This window comes from Mobula birostris, chromosome 27 (genome assembly GCF_030028105.1).
Source record: "Mobula birostris isolate sMobBir1 chromosome 27, sMobBir1.hap1, whole genome shotgun sequence".
Taxonomy (NCBI): domain Eukaryota; kingdom Metazoa; phylum Chordata; class Chondrichthyes; order Myliobatiformes; family Myliobatidae; genus Mobula; species Mobula birostris.
The window spans coordinates 17,471,081-17,494,624 of NC_092396.1; the positions used below are offsets into that span (position 1 = coordinate 17,471,081).

At 41.2% G+C, this 23,544-nt stretch overlaps 1 protein-coding gene across 1 annotated transcript; it reads right to left on the minus strand.

Annotated features, from left to right (window-relative positions):
* Positions 1-426: 426 nt before the first annotated feature.
* Positions 427-22,156, minus strand: LOC140188738 (telomere zinc finger-associated protein-like). The gene is made up of 10 exons (XM_072245321.1): positions 21,820-22,156; positions 16,847-17,831; positions 14,105-14,216; positions 12,408-12,500; positions 9,984-10,070; positions 7,022-7,176; positions 4,705-4,841; positions 3,879-4,043; positions 3,188-3,276; positions 427-2,205 (listed from the first exon to the last, which is right to left on the minus strand). The coding sequence occupies exons 2-10, from the start codon at positions 17,827-17,829 to the stop codon at positions 1,912-1,914; spliced, it is 2,115 nt and encodes a 704-aa protein (XP_072101422.1). The 5' UTR covers positions 17,830-17,831; positions 21,820-22,156; the 3' UTR covers positions 427-1,911.
* Between the last annotated feature and the right edge of the window lie 1,388 nt (positions 22,157-23,544).

Genomic DNA, 23,544 nt, shown 5'->3' on the forward strand with positions numbered 1-23,544 from the left:
GATTTACTCCTGAAGCTTCCCCATGCGTGGGTATAGCCACAAGGCAATGGAAGTTTGAGATCATATCTCCTTGTTGAGCTGCCAACCACAGCTGACGAACCCCAGCTGCCCAGAGCGACAGGTTTTAAGGTGCCAGTAACCTGCCTTTGCCCCTTCTGTCAATTGAAACAGTTCCACCGGGCTGAGCAGCTAATCCACACATCAAGACTTAGAGCTGGACTCGGTTGTCAGAGGCTATTTGAGACACATGCCATTAGGAGCATCTAATAGGTAGTGGGAATTTATACCCACTTCTTCCCCAAGGCTATGACAACCTTAAAGAACCAAAGAATGATAAATGTATGCATTTATCTCAAGCAGTGCTAGTTTTCACATTTACTCAATACAATCCACCATCACAATGAAATGAGTGATTGATCATTTGATTATGAGAAGTTACTACATCAGCTACTGTGTGCTCCTATTGGTGTAGTCCAATGGACTTTTTAAAGAAAATCCACGGCAATCCACACCGCAGCTTTTACTAAATTAACAAGGAAGTACTCCTAATGCTATCCGGGAACAGATTTGGTTTGTGAATTTCCTGTATTATTTTTCATTATGCAGGCTCATATGTGGACCAAAATGACTTGGGCACTAGTTAGGAATTATCTGTAAAACTATGGTTTGGTTTAGTTTGACCTTTGTTTTTTGAGAAAATTTCCTCTATAATAGCTTTACTACTATTTAAGCATTTAATAATTCACACAAACTTGAATATGCTACCAGTATGCATTTTGCTACACATTTCATACTTCATTGTCATTTGATTATTCCTTTAAATTTAGAAAATCTATCTTGAATAAACTTAAATGAATAAATCTAATGCACGTGACAAATATCCAGAATTTGTCATCAGTTTTTTGTGAACCTGAAGTATTTTGTTGTTTGTGATTTAACTTGCTGCCACTTGCAATATGTTTACCTTAAAGTTCAGTTCTTCTGACAGCTGATTCCAAATTTGGTTAAGTAATTGGCATCAGATTTATACAAGATAGCTACAACCCATCTTTAATTATTTCCTAATAATTAAAGCTTAATTAATTCTGTGGTATCTGGCTTGCTTCCTGTCCTGGTTTTTGTAGTTCAAAGACAAGTAGATGGCAGCAACATTCACTTAGGACTTCAGTCAAGTTAAAAAGCATCAGCTGCAATAACTTGCCTGTAACATTTATCATTACACACTTTCACAGGGCCACAAGATGAAAAGTGGCCAGCTAGCCCTAATTTCCAAAGGGATTCCAAAGCCTGTCTACAAAGTGCTATTGTTAATGGATTGGGTGGTGCTGACTGTAGGTACCCACGACAAAATTCACTGGTCAGCTATTATTACAAACATTATTTTGCATAGGCATAATAAGTTACAAGAGTAGCATGGAAGATTTAAAGCATCTTTCTCAGTGCTGGTTTAATAATCACATCCATTTTTGGTATTTGGCTTAGGTGATATTTATCCCCCAACTAGTACTAAACCAGGACTAGGATTCTGACTAAATTACTATTGTATTTCTCAATTTAAAATAGAAATAAAAAGATGCTAAAGTGCTTTACAACCAATATAAAAATAATTTAAAAATTCACATTTTAGTGATATTCCTTAAGTTGAATAATCTGCTCAGTAAAGATTGTATGTCATGAACTGAGATCTCACACCTTAACAATAATATACCTTCAATAAGGAATAATTCCCTGACTTTTGACTGGAGTGGTGCCCAAGTTTTGGATTATTGGTTGAAAAGAGACTTCTCAATGAAGAGAGTGCTACTAAGTTAATGGAAGTGCAAAGGTGGTTGTCAGCAAATGCTTAAAAACTCAACTTTTATTTACATTCTTTATATAAAAGTCAATTTTTAGATCATTTCTACTAGTTCCTTATATCTCAACTATGGTAATCTCTTCTACACAAGTGTCTGTTCCACTGACTGTTGGCATCACGTTTTCCAAGAATCGCTGAACAGAGAGGTCTCTGGTTTCTGTGTTCTCACTGGTTGTCTCTTTTGCAGCTGAGGGAGGAGGAACCTCAAGCAGGCCAGTCACCTGTGGAGTCACATTTGTCTCGACATCTCCCTCCCTCTCATTGGGAATGATGAGATTGCGGAGCCTTCGCTGGCGGGGACTGTAGTTTTCCACTCTCCCATGTATGTCCATGTGTCTCCTCAAGTGAGCCTACATTCAAGCAAAATCAGTACTCAGCAGCAAACCAAAATTTTTAAAAATTACTCATTTACAGTGCCTTTGTGGCAAGATGTCTTGAGATACTTTGCAAGCAAAGATCAAAATTAAATCATAAGATATTAGGCCAAACTACTAAAACTTAAGTTGGTCGGCTCAAAAAAAAAAACTAGGTTCCAGTTTAAAGTGTGTAGTTGTGCATAGTGAAAGGAAGGGGCAGAGAAAACCCAAGGCAAGACTGGAAGTTAGGAAGTAAAGCCAGCCAAGATATGTAAGTGAGAGAGAAAAGAACTGAAATAAAAGCAGAAAATGCCAGAACCACTCAGCAGACCAATAAAAGTTCAATATGGAAATGTCAGCTGTTTCTCTTTCTACAGAGGCTGTCTGACCCACTGTATTTGAAGCATTTCTTAACTTTAGATTTCCATCATCAGCAGCTTTCCTTTTATTTACCAAGGAAAGGAACTGGTTGGTTGTGAATGAAATGTGGGGCCAGGGCCAAAGATAAATTGGAACAGCCTTTAGAGCAGCCTAAAGCGAAAACAGCAAGGATTTTGAAAAGTTCTTCCTTTATGGGAATACTTTTTGCTTTTGATTTCTGACCGGACATCTTTCAGATGTTCTGGAACACAAGCACCCTGTTTACTGCTGCTGAGCTCAATTCCCGACAAGCATCCAAGTAGTTTCTGAAGGTAAATGTGTAAATTATATCACATAGACAGGAAACAATCTATGGCTTATGCTGCACATAAGTCCCTCCAATCCTTCAGTTTATCACCTTCTGCTTTCTCCCTCATGACTTTAGTTAGCTTCCCATTAAATGAATACATCTGTTCCATTCAGGCTGCTAAATGTGGCTATTGAGTTTCACAGTGCTTGGTTCTTCCCTACACAACCATGTGATCACACTGCTGGAGTCGACAAAGCAGAATTATTTGAACAACTCTACTGCTGTAAAACTCAGTGGAGGGCTCACCTGTCGGGTGAATTTATATCCACATTCACTGCACTCGAATTTCCTCACCCCTTTGTGTCTTCCAACATGAACACGCAACTGATCGATGGCTGGAACAAAGGAACAGGGCATCAGTTAAACAGCGTCAACACTAACCTACTGCCTCGGTTTCAGAAGACCAAATTTCCCCAACAGCAAAATTCCCCAAAACGTTTTTCCTTTCTTTTTGAAAGTGTGTGGATATGGCAGTCAGTGCTCTATAGGTGCTATATATGCTCCTGTACCCAGTCATGCTTGGATGCAAGAGGCTATTCAATCATGGGTAGGTATTGAAGGGCTTTGTAACTAAACCTTTTTCTTCCAATATTCCTGGATTAAGAGTTCTTATCCTGCTATTAATTGTGTATCTTTTCCTTTTTATCCTGGACCTTTGCTTTCTGAACAGAGAGCAAGTGTTTAAAAAGCTGCCACTCTGTGACAAATTTCAGAGCTAATAGTGGACAGGAATCCAAATGGGCAACAGTCGAGGATGGTTGGGTGGGATGGAAAAGGAAAACCTGAAAAAGTATCTCCCCTGTTTGGTATTAATGTCAGCCACTGTATTTAAGCTGTCCTGTAGATAGGGATAGGAGAAGGGTGGAAGGTCAGAACAAGGCAAGTGTTCCTTCAGAGGAAAAAGTAAAGGCTTTAATTACTGCACAACCAGTTTTACCTTTAAAAGTCTTCCCACAAATGCTGCAATCATGTGGCCGACCTTCCTGGTGCTTACTGGCCATGTGACGATGGAGAGGTCCCCTCTCCGTAAACCTTCGACTGCAGATCTCACAACCAAATGGCCTTTCACCTGTGTGAGTCCTGTTGTGCTTGTCCAGGCTCGCTGGTGCAAATGAGATTGTTAGAAAGTCCATATCTTAGTAAGTTACAAAATGTGTCTGTAATAGGGTGAAGATTGAAATTTAGAAACTACAATCAGTTGCTGCCTCTTCAGCATCACACACCATTTCTTGTCTTCAACTTTCAAAAATTAAATTTATCAAACTTGGTCAAACCCTTCTCTCTAGCAAAACAAAAACAGTAAATACACCCTGCAGTGTGGTAAAACCATGTTCTTATTCCTGTTTGGGACAAGGATGGTACTGGTAAAGAAATGCATTGTCTGCCCCCACTTGCCCCAGGATGGAAGTGGATGTTTATCTTAAGTTACTGAAATCAGCAAGAGGGAGCAAAATAATTAAAGACATTGGTCCTGGACCAGGAGTTGTGTAACCCAGCCAGGGAGACAAGGGGAGGAGGTCTCCCTCCAAAAAGGGTGTTATGTAACCAGCAGGACAACACTCTATGATCATTTTTAAAATGGTATTGGCCATTATTCAACTACGGCAGACATATCACAGTCTGTCCAACAGTGATTACTGGGGAACTGAGAAAACAGAGGCACCAGCTCACCTCACTCCTTCCCAATGCAGAACCTTAGTGCTGCAACAGTGCTGGGTGTGCCAACCAGGGGAAGTGAACTGTGTGGGTTCCTTCATACTCACCCTGGATCCGGAAAGTTTTTCCACACAAGTGACATTGGAATGGTTTCTCTCCCGTGTGTGTCCGCAAATGGACATTCAAATTGCCCTTCTGGGTGAATCCACGGTCACAGAATTCACAGATATATGGCCTCTCATTCCTATAAGGGGTTAAACAAAAAAAAAAAAAAAAAGAGTGAATGTTATACCTCTCCATCATTCCCTGTCCAAGTGGAACCAACATTAACATTACTTGGCTATCACCAGATTGCTCTGACTACCACTCTCCCTCCCTTGTGGCAATGACCACACTTTAGAACAGTCATCGGCTGTAAAACATTAACAGAACATTCTAGATTTAAGAATAGATTGGTTTCTATACTTTCATAGGTGAGATGTATTTAAATAATTGTTCTGTGCAACTTGAGGTTGTAAACAGCAGCTAGTTACCTCCTTCATAAACCTCAACAAATGAGACACAGATGTACAACAGGGAAAATGGGAAACAAATGTTAGGAAAAAAATGGAGTAATAACCATCATTTCTGCCAGTGACAGTTCAGAATCATGCAGCCACTGTGTCTGTGCTTGCTCCCTCTGAAAAGGCTATCCCGTTAGTGCCACTCCCCAACTTTCTTCACAAGTCTGCAAATTTCATCTCAACAGGCATACATCCAAATCCCCTTTGAAAGGCACTGCTTCCATCACTTTCAGGTTATACATCCCAGAGCCACTGTATTAAAAGACTGCATGTATCCCTTCTGGTTCTTTGGAAATTTACCTTTAATTCGAAATGCATTAAAAACAAGTTTTGAAATTGTAATGAAATTCTGAGAATTCTGGAATTGTGTCAGAGTTTCTGATTATGATTCTTTTCCACCATAGCCACAATTGCCCAAACAGGAACCAGAAATACTCACTTGCTTTTGCCAAATACTTCAAAAGAGCATATTTTACCATTAAACGTGTAAAAATGAGTCGGAGCACTTGAATCAGCATGGTAGTTGATTTTTCTGATGCCTTATCCATTATTCTCTCAAAAACATCCAGCAGAGGTGCTGGTAATGTGGCTGTAATGGAGAAGACCATACCTCCTCCCTTTGGTAGTTTCACAGCTGCCTCACATGAGGGTTAGTGGACAGATGAAGAGCAAGTGTGGGGCTTTGGAGCACAACTGGAAAAACAAACTAGATGGCATTGGTGCACACACACAAAATGGTGGAAGAAGTCAGCAAGTCAGGAAACATCTATGGAGGGGAATAAACAGTTGATGTTTTGGACTGAGACCCTTCATCAGGACTGGAAAAGCTGCAGAAGCCAGAATAAGGTGGGGTGAAGGTGCACAAGCAGGCAGGTGACAGGTAGGACCAGCTGAGAGGGAAAACAAAGCCACACAATTTGGAGGAGCAGTATCTCATATTCTGTCAGATAACCTCCCACCCGATGGCATGATTCCCTGGCTTCCAGTGACGACCTCTCCTGCCCCCCTTTTCTTTTTCCATGCCCTTTTCTAGTTCCCCTCTCATTCTCTTCTCTTTGCCTGTCCATCTCCTCCCCTCCTCCCTCCCTTTATTCCGTGGCCCACTGTCCTCTCCTATTGGACTCCTCCTTCAGTCCTTTGCCTCTTTCACCTATTGTCTCCCTACCTCACCCCTCACCTGTCAGTTTGTGTTCCTTCCCCTCCCTCCACCTTCTTATTTGGACTTTTGCTCCCTTCCTTTCCAGTCCTGATGAAGGGTCTCAGCACAAAACATCAGCTGTTTATTCACCTCCATTGATGCTGCCCGACTGAGTTCCAACAGCATTTTGTGTCTGTTGCTCAAGATTTCCAGCATCTGCCAAATCTCGTGTTTAATATATGCATTGGTGTATCTTTTGATTGAAAAAAAACACTAACAGTCATAAGCACATTAATTTGCACAGCGTGGATTTTGCATATCTAGCCATCATTTTAACTTAGTACAAAATGGGTTACAAATGGAAAGGCATTTCTGTTCATTGAAATCCCTCTTGCCACCATCTATCTACAGCTTACTCTGAGACAAGATTTCCTCAGCCGTTCCAAGATCTTTCTATTTTTTTTTTAAATAAGTGCCACACAATTCTCAATTAAACCCATCACCTTTCAAAGACAGTGATTCTTACAGGAATTATAAAGTATTACTTTGTAGGGTGTTGTTCTACGTAACAGTTCAGAATGACAGTTTAAGTCAAATCATTAATTTAGACCATTTATAGGTTTCAACACTTGATCTTCCGAGCTCCCAATATTTTATGATGTTACCAAATGAAAAGGTGTGCATGTATATCCCTCATTTCATTGTGGCAGCTATGCACTGTACCTGTGCTTGGATTTTATATGCATCTGCAAGCCATGGCGTGTAGAAGCTCTGTGACCGCACTCCTCGCACACAAACAGCTTCTCTCCCTGATGTTTGGACAATTCATGCTGATGCAAATCGTTGCGGGAGAGGAAACACTTGGAACAAGCGGGACACTAAAATTGAAGAGATATTACACATTAATTATGTACCAATCCATCTGTGCCCCACTAAGCAGGAAGTGTTTCGCAGACAGCGGGTGCAAGCCGAAGGAATACCCAGGGTCAGAGACTCGCAGCCACCAAGAAACTGACAAACTCAAGTGAGGATGTATTTCAAACAGATGGAAACATCTTCAACTCTCCCAATCTGCCCACTGCTGAACTTGTATGTTCACTTGCAGACTCCAAGAGTTGGGGTATTAACACCAACTTTAACACCTCTCTCATTTCTCTTGGTTTCTATTTGCTCTATGAACATAAACCAAAGATTGAATCTGGCTGGTGATGCCCAAAACTGTGCCTTTGACATTCTCTGCTACTGCTTCATAAGCTATTTTGGGGTTCCCTCTATTTAAAACCATTTCATTTCACAACCCAAAACCAAACCCACTACTGTTCCCTATAACTCCAGTGTGCAACAGAAACTTCACAAATCAGCACCTCCCAAATTCTAAACACCACCATGATTTAAAAGTCAAGGACAGCAAGTGAATAGGATCCAGGTTTCTCTGCAAGTTATCCCTGATTGGAATTGGTCATTTGAGGTCATTGGGACAAAGTTCTGGAAGCCTCTACCCCAGTGCAGAAACATCTTTAGCACATAGGGGACAGTGGTTCAAGGCAGCACCTCATCACCCTAGTAAACAATAAATGCTAGTTTTCCCAGCAATGTTTGCAGCTCCATAATTTCTTTCTTTTTTTTTTTATATAAAAAGAATCCTGACAATAAAGATGTGGCCTTCAGTCACTGCCATCCTCCAACAGCTTTGGCAGTGTAAATGCAAGATCCAGAGAGATTTATAAATAAAGGTCTAATAGTAATGACATAGCCTTGCTTGACGAGAGTCTGTCCCAAGACTAGATCTGCTTTAGAACATCCGGCTGTAATCCCAATATGTAGCAGGATGAACTTGAGAAGGCAAAAAACAGTCAACATTTCAGGCTGAGATCCTTCATCAGACATCAGCTGTTTATTCTCCTCCACTGATGCTACGTGACTTGCCAAGTTCCTCCAGCATTGTCTGTGCATTACTCAAGATGTCCAGCATCTGCAGAATCTCCACCAATCCCTCTCACTTGACAGCCAAAGGCTTTTGCAAGGTCAAAACAGCAGACCAGTGTACAGTGTCTGAATCTGCTCCCTTTTCCTTGGAGTTGTCAAATGGTGAAGATGATGTTCCACTACATGGACAGAATTTACCAATAGCAGATGATAGTTGAGTAGGATCTTGCAATTACTTTCCCTGTGGTAGACCTTTCTGTAGTTGCACAGATTTGTCTCTTGTTTATAATTACAATGTCCCTGACATCCCATTGTTGGGGGGAAAAGGCTGTGATTTTGTCTCCAGTAATTGTGGAACTTCAGCAGTATACCATTTGCTCCCAAGTCCTTGTGTCTTTTCACAAATGATTATATGGACTTCTGTTAGTCTGGGGTAGTACCAATTCTGAACTAGATAGTATGCTGTGGGACTGAACCAAGGACACTCAAAAGACAGAGATTCAGTTGAAGATGTCAAAGTGCTGCTTTCAACAGCAGGCTATGATGTCTTTGTCCTGAGTAAACTCTTATCTGTTCTCAAGCTGTGTAAGTCACCCCATTACAGTTATTGAGCTGCTGTTCACAAACAATGCTTGTAGAATGGTCCAAGCCACTGACTCATTCAATGAAGCAAAGGAAAATGGACCTCACGTTAAACTTATGTAAAAACAAAGAAGTCTATCAATCAGCCTTCAATGCACAAAACTGAAACCCAACCATAATCGGCAGACAAAACATCTCTTCTCTGCCAGCTAAAGGTCAAGCTAGGCACAAAGTTCATAGACTACCAAGTGGTAATGATCCTTGCCTTTCTCTACACTTCAGAGATATGGATGACTTACTGAAGGCATCCAAAATCAAAGAATCACACCAACACAAAAATCCTCCAAGTTCACTGACAAGATAATTGTGTCCTCTCTCAAGCCAAATCTTTGTTACAGATGAGAGTAGCAGATGAGGAAATAATTCTGAAGTGTTCCCAAAATGTTCTTGGGGAAAAAAGTGTCCCCAAGTCCATGACTGCTCACAACAGGGCAGCAATGTGGGCAGCTACTACAGCTGCTGCCCGAGGCTCAGTCTGGAGCTCCAGTGCTTACTATGTGGCAGTGTGGGTTTATCCAACAGGTCTGGTTTGGTCCCACAGTCATTCAGTTTGGTAGATTAATTGGCCATTGTAAGCATCCCCTTGTGTGTAGCTGAGGGTCAGAATTTGGGGGGAGTTAGGGGACTGTGGGCAGAATAAAATGGTACAGTGAAAATAGATGATTGATGGTCAGCCTGGACTCAGTGGGAGTGGGCCAAAGAGCATGTTTCCAATCTGTCTGACTCTATGGGGAAGGAGCACCTGAGATAGCACTGCAAATCTTGTAAGGTACACATGGAAAAGCAGCAAAACAAAAGGAGGAGGCAGATCATTACACGTCATACACTAGACAACTACCTTGGAGTAGAATCAAATCACCCTTGACTGAGGGCGGAAACAAGAGAAAGCAAACTTCTTTATAATACCACTCATTTCTATCCTACAGTATTTACATCTTTCCTACCATCTTATCCATCCTTTCAATGAACTGCCCCTTCTAACCCCTTCAGCTAGCCAATCATCAAATGGGTATCTAATGAAGAAGCTATTCCAGGTCTGCCTGCATTACTGAACGTGGAGCCCTCAGGCGTCCCACCAATGAGAGAATATAATATTAAATTTACATTTATTACTCACCGGGAATGGTTTTGGTGCTCCATGGGATTTGATCATGTGACTCTGCATATCTTTCTTATGCATGAACTGCTGAGGACATGAGGAACACTGAAAGGGTTAAAATACACAGAACATCAGGATTGCAAAGGGGTGTATTACCAGAAATGAAAGCACATTTGGCAGTGTGGGATTGTGGTCACTGTGCACGTTGCTGTTTTACAACACAGAAATTGCCATTTCTAAAGAAATCCTTTTACCACATCTGAACTACAAGAATATGATGTTCCTTCAGTAAGCATAAACAAATATTCATTGACTTACAATTACTCAGTATGTTGTTTTGGAGTTTACTACCCTTCAGTAAATAATGGCAGTATTTTTTAAACTGGTTAGGCTTCTGTTGTAGTATTGTGGTCAACTCTGGTTACTTTAAAGATGCCAAAGCTTTGAAAGGAGCGTCAAGTCAGTTTACTTAAAGTTAACAGGATAATGAATTTTGAAGTTGGCTTCTCCACATGGCCAGAAACTGGGTAATTTGTTTGATATGGGGACTGGGACTGGGACTGAACCTGAACATAGATTTAGAAGAGAAGAGAATCAAAGGTGCAAATGAAAAGCAAAGGAGTAGTAACTATGGTTGGAAGGAGATGATAGATTTTGCCAGTGTTTAACAGTATAAAATTCAATACAAGGGAATCCAGGCAGAAATGCTTACAATATTGTCCCTTCTATAGTGGAAAAACTAAATACAGATTGGGTGACTGCTTTGCAGAGCACCTGGTTTCAGACCGCAGCAAAACAGATTCCAATATCTACTCTTTTTTACTCTCAGTTTGTGGTTTCCTGTACAATTACAAGAAGGAGAATTGATGAAAACTTGCTGAATAGCTCAGCAATTGCCTGGGTACATTCCAAACTCAATTTTAAATTCTCCAACTATAGGCAACTTGCTCTTTCTTTCTGCATCAGAAGTTAATCATTTCTGCCAGTCATCCATCTGCAATTTTGTCTCAGTTTTTTTAAACTCTCTCCATTAGTACAACCTAACCCTTGTGGTTACGGGGGTCAGGGGGTATGGAGGGAAGGCTGGGGCGGGGTTCTGAGTTGGATGATCAGCCATGATCATAATAAATGGCGGTGCAGGTTCGAAGGGCCGAATGGCCTACTCCTGCACCTATTTTCTATGTTTCTATGTTTCTAACACGTTGAGCACATCCCACAGGCCTGCTAGTTGCACCCCATAAAATAAAGCCGAAGTCTGCCTCTACAACCACAGATATATTCATTTTCTCCTATAGGTGCCTCCCACACTTTTTTCTGCAACTTTAATTTGTTTTCTCTCTCACAGTTCCCACAACCTTGGGCATGAAATGTCAACTGTTCTTGTTTTTTCCAGAGATGTTACCCATCCCGTTGAGCATTTCTAGCTTGTTCTGCTTTTACTTCCACTTTCCAGAATTGGCAGGGTTTTTTTTTGTACTTTTCATGTGGCACACTGATCTGTGATGAAAAAACTTAAAAGATTCAAGGGAAAGTAACAAGCTCTATTACCCTTTGCTCCAGTCACATCAACATTGACAAAAAACTGGACTGGTCAAAGAACACTGAGGCTATCTACAAGAAGGGTCAGAGCCGTCTCTATTTCCTGAGAAGACTGAGGTCCTTTAACGTCTGCCGGACGATGCTGAGGATGTTCTACGAGTCTGTGGTGGCCAATGCTATCATGTTTGCTGTTGTGTACTGGGGCAGCAGGCTGAGGGTAACAGACACCAACAAAATCAACAAACTCATTCGTAAGGCCAGTGATGTTGTGGGGATAGAACTGGACTCTCTCACGGTGGTGTCTGAAAAGAGGATGCTGTCTAAGTTGCATGCCATCTTGGTCAACGTCTCCCATCCACTACATAATGTACTGGGTGGGCACAGGAGTACATTCAGCCAGAGACTCATTCCACCGAGATGCAGCACAGAGCGTCATAGGAAGTCATTCCTGCCTGTGGCCATCAAACTTTACAACTCCTCCCCTGGAGGGTCAGACACCCTGAGCCAATAGGCTGGTCCTGGACTTACTTCATAATTTACTGGCATAATTTACATATTACTATTTAACTATTCATGGTTCTATTACTATTTATTATTTATGGTGCAACTGTAACGAAAACCAATTTCCCCGGGATCAATAAAGTATGACTATGACTACGACAAATGCAATGGTTGACCTAGATTTCGTGGACCAGAAGATTATCTGCAGTCTGCTTTCAAGGAACTCACTCCCACGTCTTACCTTTTGTAGCATACATCAATGCTTTAGAATTAAACATCCCTCCTCTTTGTCTAACCCTGACATTTCAGATATAATTCTACCTACCAATACTAACTCACCCAAGGTCAATTAACTCAGTGCAAATCAGAGAGCCTGCAAATATTGAGGGCCACCAGACCTACCTTGAAGGGCATCTCACCTGTGTGAGATACCAAGTGGTTCCTTAGCTCAATTCTTCCTTTAAACGTTTGGTTACATTCAGGACAAGTATAAATCTGCAGAAGAATGAAACATTTAAAATTACCATCAAAATTATAGAAGGTGCTCAAGAGGCCAGCTTGCACATTGCCCTGCAGCATTTCTACTTATTAACAGAACTTCACCCATATGCACTTTAAACAAGACAAAATGGACAAGAGTGATGAGTTTAGAGATGAGAGGCGGTACAGTCAAAAACCGTTTTAGAGGGTTTAAAACAACATGGGGAAAGTACAAGAGTAAATCAAACTTGGGGGTGAGGGGCATGGAAATAGCTCTAGGAGAAACACCAACACAGTAGAGATTCTCTGACCAATGTATGCACAAGGACTGAATCCACAAGCCGAAGACTACACAAACTAGGATACTGTACACGGTTGAGGCCATGTACTGATTTCTTGATAAACAGAACTTGCATTATAAAGCCCCACCCACAGTCTGAACATCCAAACACTTCACAGCTAAAAAGGTAATTCTTCCAAATGTGTCACTATTATAAATAAAGGCATCCATTAGTCTTGCGAGACCATGGATCTGCACCTGGAAAGTCTTCACTCTCCAGGGCGAAGGCCTGGGCAAGGTTATATGGAAGACCAGCAGTTGCCCATGCTGCAAGTCTCCCCTCTCCATGACACCAATGTTGTCCAAGGGAAGGGCACTAGGACCCATACAGCTTGGCACCAGTGTTGCCTCAGAACAATGTGTGATTAAGTGCCTTGCTCAAGGACACAACACGCTGCCTCGGCTGGGGCTCGAACTCAGGACCTTCAGGTCACTAGTCCAATGCCTTAACCACTTGGCCACATGCCCACACATCTATTATAATACAGAAATAAAGGACAGGATTAAGAAATATGTGCTTGGAGGAACAGGGCCAGACTACAAAGCACCAAAGAAAGGGATTTATTTTTGATACAGTCATGATAATCATGATATATCAATGTTATTACCCAAGTATTACTCAAGAGGCCAACTCAAAGCGGAGATTCTAGAGGACTGGGGGCTGGTACAGATCTTGCACCAGATGCCAGAGTGGTACTTCGTCCCTGCACACCCCAACCCAAAAAAAAAACATTAAATGTAAGTTTCATCTGCTTTCTCAGATTCCAAAATTCAACTGCACCACTTCCAAGAATAGCAGGTAGTTTCTCTTGTTGCCCTAATCAATGTTTATTCCACAAATGTAAAACACCTTTATAAAAAATCCTCACACTATTGTGCCAGCTGCTATATTTCTTAGCCATATGACTAAATTTTAGAAGAATACTTTCTTGGCTGTGAAGTGATCAGGAATGTCCAGAAACTGTAATTAAGGTAGTACAAATTTCTCTTTAATCCCCGTTTGTATCAATTTGTTTAATTTTCAAAGTGCTGATTGTAACAGATCATTCTAATATAGGATTCATCCCCCCACAAGACAGTAGTATTCATTATTAAATGCAGCAACTTACAAACTCATGTAACTCAAATAAACTGGACAAAATGGTCAAGGTCTATTTGGTGCCAGAAATGCATCAGTGTTAAAACATGAAGTCAGCGAAATTTTTAATTTGATTTACAAATTCAGCCAAAAAAAAATCCTGGTAATTGAAAAATCTACATAGAGACCTAGTTTCCATACCACACCCGTCCTGGTCATGCAGTTCCTAGCCTCGTGTTTAAGTAGGTTTTCTTTCCTGAAATAGCATTTTCCACACTTGATGCACTTAAAGGGTTTCTCTCCTGTGTGTTTTCTAAAGGCAAAACACAATAGGAATTTGTTAGTTTGTACAATTACCACAATTTAAATTCAGGCCATCTCAGTATTAGGAATACAAGCAGGAAATATACCAAGTCAGCAGTCTAAACATAGACAAGTGGTTTTCTTTAAAAGTTCATACACTAATTGATTATCTTTTCATCTTCAATTTCCAATGACTCATTATATATTTAAAAACAAGAGAAAATCTGCAGATGCTGGAAATCCAGAGCAACACACACAAAATGCTGGAGAAATTCAGCAGGCCAGACAGCATTTGCAATGTTTTGTGCAGAGACCCTTCATCAGGACTGGAAAGAAACCTGAATTAATAATCCAGGTGAGCTCCAAATCCTTCGATGGTCATCGTGGAAATTCAATTAATAATCTAAAAGTCAAAGAAAATAACTATTCTTATTCACCTGTGGTGCAGTCAGTGTGCCTTGAAACAAGTTTTGTTACTCGATTCAAGTCCCTATAGGACCATGAAGTCTTCTGTTGAGCCTTTAAACTGTTATACAAACCCATTTGGCCTATTAAAAGTTTTTCAGGAAAGGAAGAATGCCATCCATTCTTATGACTCCAACCCACAGCAGTATTGTTGAAAGAAGCCCTCTGAACCATTCAAAGAAAACAATCGAAGCAGAAAAATAAAACTGAACATCTGGCATCGACTTAGGCACCAAAATTATGCATAGCAACTGTCCACACAAAGATCTGGGGATTGGTGTTTACATTCATGTGCTGTCCCCACAGACAAACAAATAACAGCCTAACATCATATTCAGATTCATACTTCATGAAAATCCATAGGAACAACCTGTCCACTGAACAAGACAGATCAAGATGGGGGAAAGAGGTCAACAAAATCAAATGCAGTCAAGAGGAAGTAACTCTGAGAGTCCACAACACTGACTCCAGAATCCATGACATCAGGTCAAATATGGGCAAGGAAACCTAATTACTACCAACCATCTTCCCTCAGCTATTGCTCCATGTTCACCAACGGTCTGCTTGGGTTTCACCAGAACTAAAGAGCTCCAGACCTCATCACAGCAGTGATCCAAACATGAGCTGAATTCCAGAGATGAGGAGAAAGTGACTGCTCTTGAAATCAGTCAGTATCTGGACAAGAGAGGTTTCAAGCAGCCTTGGAAAAACTCAAGTCAACTGAGACCATGGGGAAAAGGCTGTGGTTATTGATGGGCAATCATTCTGTAGCCCCAGGGCATTACTGAAGAGTTCCTCAAGGCAATGTTCTTCTAGGCCCATATTCAACTGTTTCTTGGAAGTCAGATATGGTGAGTTTGCTGATGATTTCACAAAGTTCAATTCCAATCAAACCCCTGAGGAAATGAAACAACATAAATCTATGTGCAGCAGGTCAAAACACCATTCAGGTAGAGAGTCTAAACCAGCTTCCTGAGTTCCCCAACACCAACACCCTAGGGATCACCAAACACTCATATGAATCAAGCACAGAGCTCAGAGTCCAGCTAACCTGCTGAAAATGACTCATCCCCTTCCACCGTCTCCATCAGTAGCATGCTGAAATGCTCTTGACTTGTCCAAATAAATGCAGCACCAACAACATACGAGTGGCTTGAACACCATGCAGGATAAAGGAGCAAATGGCTGGCAAATTATCCAAATCCCACTAAACATTCAACCCCTCAATACCAGTACACCATCGACTCGTACCAGAGACTAGTGTAGGCCTCTCCCAGAGCACCTCCCAGACTCACAACTTCTTATGAACAGACAACCAATGTGTACGAGATAAGCAACTGTGCAAATACAGAAGAGAAAATAACAGTAGTAATAAATAGGCAATAAATATCAAGAACATGAGATGAAGAGTCTTTCAAAGTGAGTTCGTTGGTTGTGGGAAGGTTACAGTGATGGGGTAAGTGAAACGGAGTTTGAGAGCCTGATGGTTGAGGAGTAATAACTGATCCTGAACCTGGTAGTGCGAGTCCTGAGGCTTCTGAACTTCCTTCCTGATCGCAGCAGCAAGAAGAAAGCATGACCTGGTAGTGGGGTCCCTGATGATAGATGCTACTTTCCTGCGACAGCATCCCATGTAGATGCTCTCAATGGTAAGGAGGATTGTGACGAAGTTTCCCGACAATCACCCACTTAAAAGAGAGATTAGCTTTATTTGTCACTTGTATATTGAAACATACAGTGAAATACATCATTTTAATTCAAATCAAGCCAATGAGGATTGTGCTGGGCAGCCCTAAGTGTAATCACACTTATAGTATGCCCACACCTCACTAACCCTAACCGTACATCACTGGAATGTGGGAGGAAACTGGAGCACACACACTGGAGTCACAAGGAGAATGGACAAGCTCCTTACAGTCACCAGCAGCACATCTCCCAACACCAGCATTGTCCCTGCTCTTATCCCATGGTGCCTCTGGTTATGTTATAAAGAAATCCCCCTACCACAAGAGACAAAGCAAAATAAGAACATGGGAATAATTTCAGGTCAACAAACTCATTCTTGATCTTTAAAGTGCTCTCAACACCCACAATTAATATCATTCCCCACAGTGTTACAACATCTCCACTGACTTCACAACAAACAAAAATGGATCAAGACAACTGTGAATTTACCTGTTGTGGACCTTGAGGTAATATTTGCTGAGGAACTTCTTATGACAAGTTGGACACTCAATGGGCTCATTCTTTCTATTTGCTGGGTCTGAGGCTTTGCGCTTAGATGTGCCCAGCACTAACGTGGTGCTATCTAGTACATCAGTTTTTCTGCGTTTTCTACAATTGTGCCTAGATGGAATGTAATCATGGTCCAGTTCTCCCTTGTTGTTTGTATCTTCCTCACCATCCTCCATTTTAATGATGTCCATGTCCAAGCTGGGGTCACTATTGCCACTGGTGCTCTCATGACAGTTCTCCTCACTGCTGTCTCCCAAGTCACCTTCTTTGGCTTCCTTCAGCTGTTCAGAATTTGGGCTTCTGTGGGAGGTCAAGGAAGCTTTAGATCTTTTCTGAATAGCAAGGGATCGTATTTTGTCATTCTCTTTCTCAGTCAGCAGCTTAAGTGTTTGTTTCTTGTTGCTTCTGGTGCTCCTTTTGCCAAATTGTCCGAAATCATTACTTGCATTTTGTTCCTCCAGAACTTCAATTTCTCTCATTTGTGTTGTAGTGTCCACTGCTGCCTTTACAGGTTCACATTCATCTGTTTGCTGGCTGCATACAGTTTCATCACTCCTCTCATCATCGATGTATTTCTGCTGATAATGCCGACAAGCTTGAATAGCATCGGGGATTGAAAGTTCTTCTGCTGCGTTTAGCACCTTGGAGACATTTGTTTTTGTCAATTGAAGCTCACCCGTGTATATAAAGTCAAACAGAAGGCCCAAAACACCAGAGCAACTCTCAGGAAGGTTGATTTCAGCAGATGTGCCAGCTCCATAGACATTGTGAAAGAACTTACTACAACATGCCAGGATACTGCGATGTGCATTTAAACAGTAACCTCCCAGGTCTAGAGTCACATCACAAAATTTACCATCTTCACGCTGCTTGTTCAGAGCATGAAGAATTTTCTTGCTGTGTTCAGAAAAATGGTCTTGCATATCTTTAAAAAGAAAACAAGAGTGAAGGGATTATTCCTCCTTCTTACAAGCATGTTTAACACTGTTTCATTACACATTCCCAGGACAGATACAGCACAGATTAGACAGAATCAGAAAGTCACAAATTTAATGCATTCAATGGTGAACTTACAAAGAGAGAGGACAAATTGTATAAATTCACAAAAGAATTACAAGGCATTGGGGAAAAGTGTATTCAAGGATGACACACACAAAATGCTGGAGGAACTCAGCAGCTCAGGCCCCACCTATAGAAAGGAATAGAGCTGATGTTTCAGGCATCGGGACTAGAATGAAAGGAGGAAGAAGCCGGAATATGGGGGTGGGGGGGGGGGCGGGGGGAATGAGAGAAAAGGAATACAGGCTAGGTGAAGCCATGTGAGGGGGAAGGTAGGTAGGTGGGGTAGGGGTGAAGTGAGAAGCTGAGAGGTGATGGGTGGAAAAGGTACAGGGCTGAAGGAGGAATCTGATAGGAAAAGAGAGACAACCATTTGAGAATGACTAAATGGATTGTTCTTACTCTGTTCAGTTTGATAAAATACTCCCAAGCAGGTACAGCAAAGAGTAAAGTTCTCCACACAGTTTATCATGGCCTGATTACGTATATCCATAAAGTCCCAATGAGCCACTTTCATGGTATTTTCAACCCCTCCCGTCCAACAGCCAGTCAGGTGATTTCATAGTGTTGTATTTCTTAATAGTCACAAAACCAGCCCTCAGTTTCACAAAAAGATTTTCTTAAACAGAAGAATATACAATGTAAAAGCAAGGATTTCTAACAATTGCAGGTGAACATACTTCTGCGCCCACAATCATTGATTGTGACAGACTATAAACAAGGCCAGCGTATATCAATGTCACATTGTGCAAACGTTTACATCCTACAAGCAGCCACACTGTACAACTTGGGGTAATGTAGCAAAAAGTATATTTAACAATTCAGTAATAAGCCCAGGTAAGGTAATGGACAGTAGCATGCAGTAATTGGACAATGGTTGGATCGAAGTGGAAGGTTTTGAAATTTATTCTGTTTGGTCCATTGAGACCGTTTGCAATTGAAACTGAAACGGAACAGAAAAGTATTTAGTCAGCTGGGACTGGGGAAAAGTCTGATCCAATGGAATTCTGTTAAATAGAGCTCACAATTTCAAGCGCCACTTTCTTTGAAAATACCAACAATAACTATTATTCAGTGATAAATGTTTTGACCCCTAAATCAAGAAGACCAAGTTCCAATCCAAGACCCTAATCACAAAACCAGACATTTCCAGTGGGCAGAAAGAGGCGTGGTGTAACTGAAGTGCTGGTTGCAATCAATTGAAATGGTACTATTTTTCCTATTGTCTTGGTCGGTCATGCATCCTCAAAACAAACAAAAAAAAATCCATTACTGTCATATTGCTGTTTGTGGAATTAGATAGAAAATGCCAGAATTTCTTGGCAGATCTTTCAGCATCAGGGATGATGGAGAAGAGAAATAACTAAGACAACATCAAGGCAACACACAAACAAAATGCTGTCCAGCAGGCCAGACAGCATCTATGGAAAAGAGTGAACAGTCAATGTTTTTCAGCTGAGACCCTTCATCAAAACTGGAAAGGAAGGAGCAAGGAGCCAGAGCAAGAAGGTGGGGGGAGGGGAGGATGAGGTACAAGGCAGTAAATGATAGGTGAAATTGAGAGTGAGAGGGGTGAAGTAAAGAGCTGGGAAATTGATTGGTGAAAGAAATAAAGGAGGAGGAGAAGGGGAACCTGATAGAACCATAGAACACCACAGCACAGAAACAGGCCATTCAGCCCCTCCAGTCTGTGCCAAAAAACAGAAGGGAAAGGGGAGGAGCTCCAGTGGGAGGTGATGGGCAGGTAAGTAGATAAGGTGAGCGAGGGAAATAGGAATGGGGAAGGGTAGAGGAGAGGAAGGGAGGGCCATTAACAGAAGTTTGAGAAATCGATGTTCATGCCATCAGGTTGGAGGCTACCCAGATGGACTATAAGGTGTCGCTCCTCCAACCTGAGTGTGGCCCCATCGTGGCAGTAGAGAAGGCCAGGGACTGACATGTTGAAATGGGAATGGGAAGTACTAAGAGAGTAACCCCTCATCAGATATATTCCAATGAACAACCACTGCCATGAAACGTTAGATATATTTTGCTCTCTTCAAATATTACTTGATAGTTTGAATAAATGGTATTTTATAAAGTTTATCAAGTTAATAAGTTTGCCAATTATCACTAATTGGCAAATTTGGTGATATAGCTTCCACAACTGTGGAACAGTTAATTGTTTAATGCAAATGACACATTTCACTGTATATTTCAATGTACATGTGATAACTAAATGAATCTAAATTTGTAATAATCTCTATACTAGGTGTAAAACACCAAAACATGCCAAGTCATAAAAGAACCTATATAAAATAATAATCTTTCTTTCAAATTCCTTTGATTCACATATTAATAACTGGATTAATATGCTAGAGGGTTAATATTTTATTTTTATATTTTTGAACTCTGTCACACCCCAAACACCTTCCAATGCTCTCCAATCTTTCCATTATTGCCCCATTTCCCTCAACCCCACCCCAGAACACATCATCACCCCCCATACCCTAATAGTTCCATCCACCCACACAGGTTTCTCTCCCACTCCATGCAATTCTGATTTCAACTGCCATTCACCTCTCCCCTAATGGTTCCCATTCTCACCCCCTTTATTTATCAGAGTCTGGAACTGTTTGCCCTTTCTCCCTCCAATCTTCATACTCCTCTTCCCATTTTGCCCCATTTGTCTCTCAATACATTTTCTCTCCCTGTCTTTGTCTGCCTCCACCTACCATTCACTTGCACTGCCTCCCATCTCCATCCCGGCTCCCCTCCCCTACCTGCCACTCATCATACACCTCTCCTCGTTCCATGAATCGCCTTCTGTTTATACTTGGCATCTTATCTCTCCATTCTCAGTCCTGATGCAGGAGTTTGTTGACAATTCCTTTTCTCCTGTTGATACTGCTCAACCCTCCAGTGAAGTCTTTGTAGCTCCACACTCCAGCATCTCGTGTCTCAACTACCTCTTAAGTTCAGTCAAATACAACACACTACCTGAATGTGTTCACAGTGGTAAACTGTTGAAACTCCAGAACTCCTATTCTCCCACAAACTGCTTCAATTAAGAAAAATTCTACAGATGCAAATCTCAGTATTTTTAACTCTAAAGGAAAAAGAAAGTAGAAAAAGGACCAGCTAACTAGGGCAAATTAAAAGATGTTTCAGCAGTTATCTACCTGTTAGCGATGGAGCTCTGGGGCACAACAATGGAAGCTTGTTGTGGGCAAAGTATTCAAGGATTCAGGGAGGGCATCGCAAATAATTAAAACTCCAGATTGCAGGAATAGAAAGACCCTGAAAGAATCTTAAATGAGGACCGACATGACAGTTGTTTACACTATCAGATGGATGTAGGGGAACACGTCTAGGAAAGCAAGGAACAAGAACTGAATAAAAATAACAATTACTACAATTATTTTAAAGAAGGAGTTTCATTATTACAGAAGACCCTGTGGCCTTCCTCTTCGCAGAAGAAACAACCATATTCTCTCAACTGAGCCATGCACACGGAAAAGAAGGATGTTTTAAGTAAATAAGTTGCAGGTTGACTCTAAATAACTTACTTGTTCTTCAGGTATAAACATTTTGGCTAATTGGTACTTGGGTTTTCAGCAACTTAAGGCATTTTTTTTAAAAGAGGGCCTCTTCAGCCCAAATAATTTTAATCAAAAATTGTACGATTATAAAAACAAGAAATTCTGCAGATGCAACTCTTCAGAAGCACAGAAAAGCACGCAAACATGCAATTAATATCAAAACATTTAGAAAGCGTGTGAAGACATTTTTCCATGACCTGCACATCCCAAAGTAACAGAGGACTGAAAAACTGTTTATCGATGGCAATAAGCCTTTTACACAACTCACTTTACCTGAGAGGGGGTGGTTTCTGTACCTCTGAAGATGAATGTGATGTGAACAATATTACTGTCTGCAGCAAGAAAGCGCTTTTAAACCATTTTGAAGCAACTGTCAAGAGAAACTTAATCGAAACTGGGCAGGCGCGGTCTGTTGACCTCCGAGACACACTGCCCACGTGCCAGGCCGCAGGGTATGCTGGGGGATGCAGTCCTCATTAATTTACTCCGGGGATCCTCTTTCTTCCCTCCCCGCATAATTTCCCTCGGTCCTTTTGGAGGCTCCACGTACGCGGACAGATGGCAGTTACTCGGCTCTGTCCGGCCACAAACGGCGGTCTGCAGCCGCCGCTCTGCGTCAGCGGCATCACAAAATGGCGACCGAGGGGGTTCCGGTTCGTCATCTGTCGCGACGCCATGTTGGAATAATCTGGTCACCATGGAGACGGTGACCGGAACGCATCCGGACTGTCCCCAGTGAAAATAATAAATCTATTTTGTTGTGCTAAGACACGCGTTCGTCTCGGCGGCCGCTAGAGACACAGGACACTGCACATGCTGGAATCTGGAGCACATTTCAATATACCTTACCCTTGTCCTCTTCGAACCGCCACTGGCGGATCAATAACATCGAAGTATGATTCATCAGGAAAAACAAGTTTTTCTTTGCAACTTCCAGCCGTTCGGGCGAGAAACAGAAAAGCTCTGTTGAAAACTTTTTGACCAGAAATATTAACATGTTTAAATTATGTCTGTTAACTCTGCAAACTGATTTGCTGTATACTTCCAGCACTTCCTTTTCTTTTACGATTTCCAGACTCCCTAGAATTTAGGTTCAAGTTGGACGTCCACATTTAAACTATGACTTGGAATCTTTATGCAGAGCTATTTTGGAAATCACCAGCAAACCATCTTGGGTGAAGGTTTATCTGGACTGCTGTTTATTTTTGTACCTACTAATCTAATCTAGATTGGGATTATATGTTTTAGGGGTGAGTTTTTGATAGCTTTCACAGGAGGTCTGCTTCACTCTGATGGTGAAGCTGATATGGTCTATCCATGATACTGTGTTAAATTATTTTCTCCGTATCTCTGGTCCCATGAACCCTGGCAAGATCTGTAAGGATAAGGCTTTTCAATACTATGAAACCAGAGATTGTGATTACAAGCTTGTATTCCAGCTATATTTAATTCGATTCAATATTAAAAGCTTGAGAATATTAGGTATTGAACAGACTACCTGAGTATTATGTACAGTTTTAAACTGATATATTTCACTGTTTCTTAGGATGGTGGGTTTGCCATTTGAGGAGATAATGAGCTGGTTAAAGAATTTAATAAAACAAGTTTATCTAATTGAAATGACAAACCCCTTACAATTTTTACAGGACTCACTCAGCATGTTGGATTCAGGGAGGACATTTACACCGACAAATCCATAGCAGTGGACAGAGTTTCACTGAAGGTGTAGATAATGTTAGGATAAAGATGCAGAGAAATTTCTTCATCCAGTCTACATAATTCTTTATTCTAAAGGGTTGAATCATTGAGTTCATTGTAAAACAGATTGACAGATTTCAGAATATTTAGGGAATGGAGTGATACAGGAATAGCAAAGGAAAATAATATTTCCCTTTACTATCTGAGGAAGTGAGGCAGAAAACTAAGGATAATTATACAGTAAACTTCTTTATGTACAGCATTATTTAGGCATTTCCAGCCCCTCAAGCCACACAACAC

What these genes read in the sequence shown, in the direction of transcription:
- LOC140188738 (XM_072245321.1), bottom strand. Translation starts at nt 17,829, where the DNA reads ATGCAAGACCATTTTTCTGAACACAGCAAGAAAATTCTTCATGCTCTG. An exon ending in AAAAACTTTCCGGATCCAGG is followed by an intron (nt 4,044 to 4,704) that starts GTGAGTATGAAG and finishes CATTTGCACCAG; the next exon opens with CGAGCCTGGACAAGCACAAC. An exon ending in TTGTGGGAAGACTTTTAAAG is followed by an intron (nt 3,277 to 3,878) that starts GTAAAACTGGTT and finishes CCTTTGTTCCAG; the next exon opens with CCATCGATCAGTTGCGTGTT.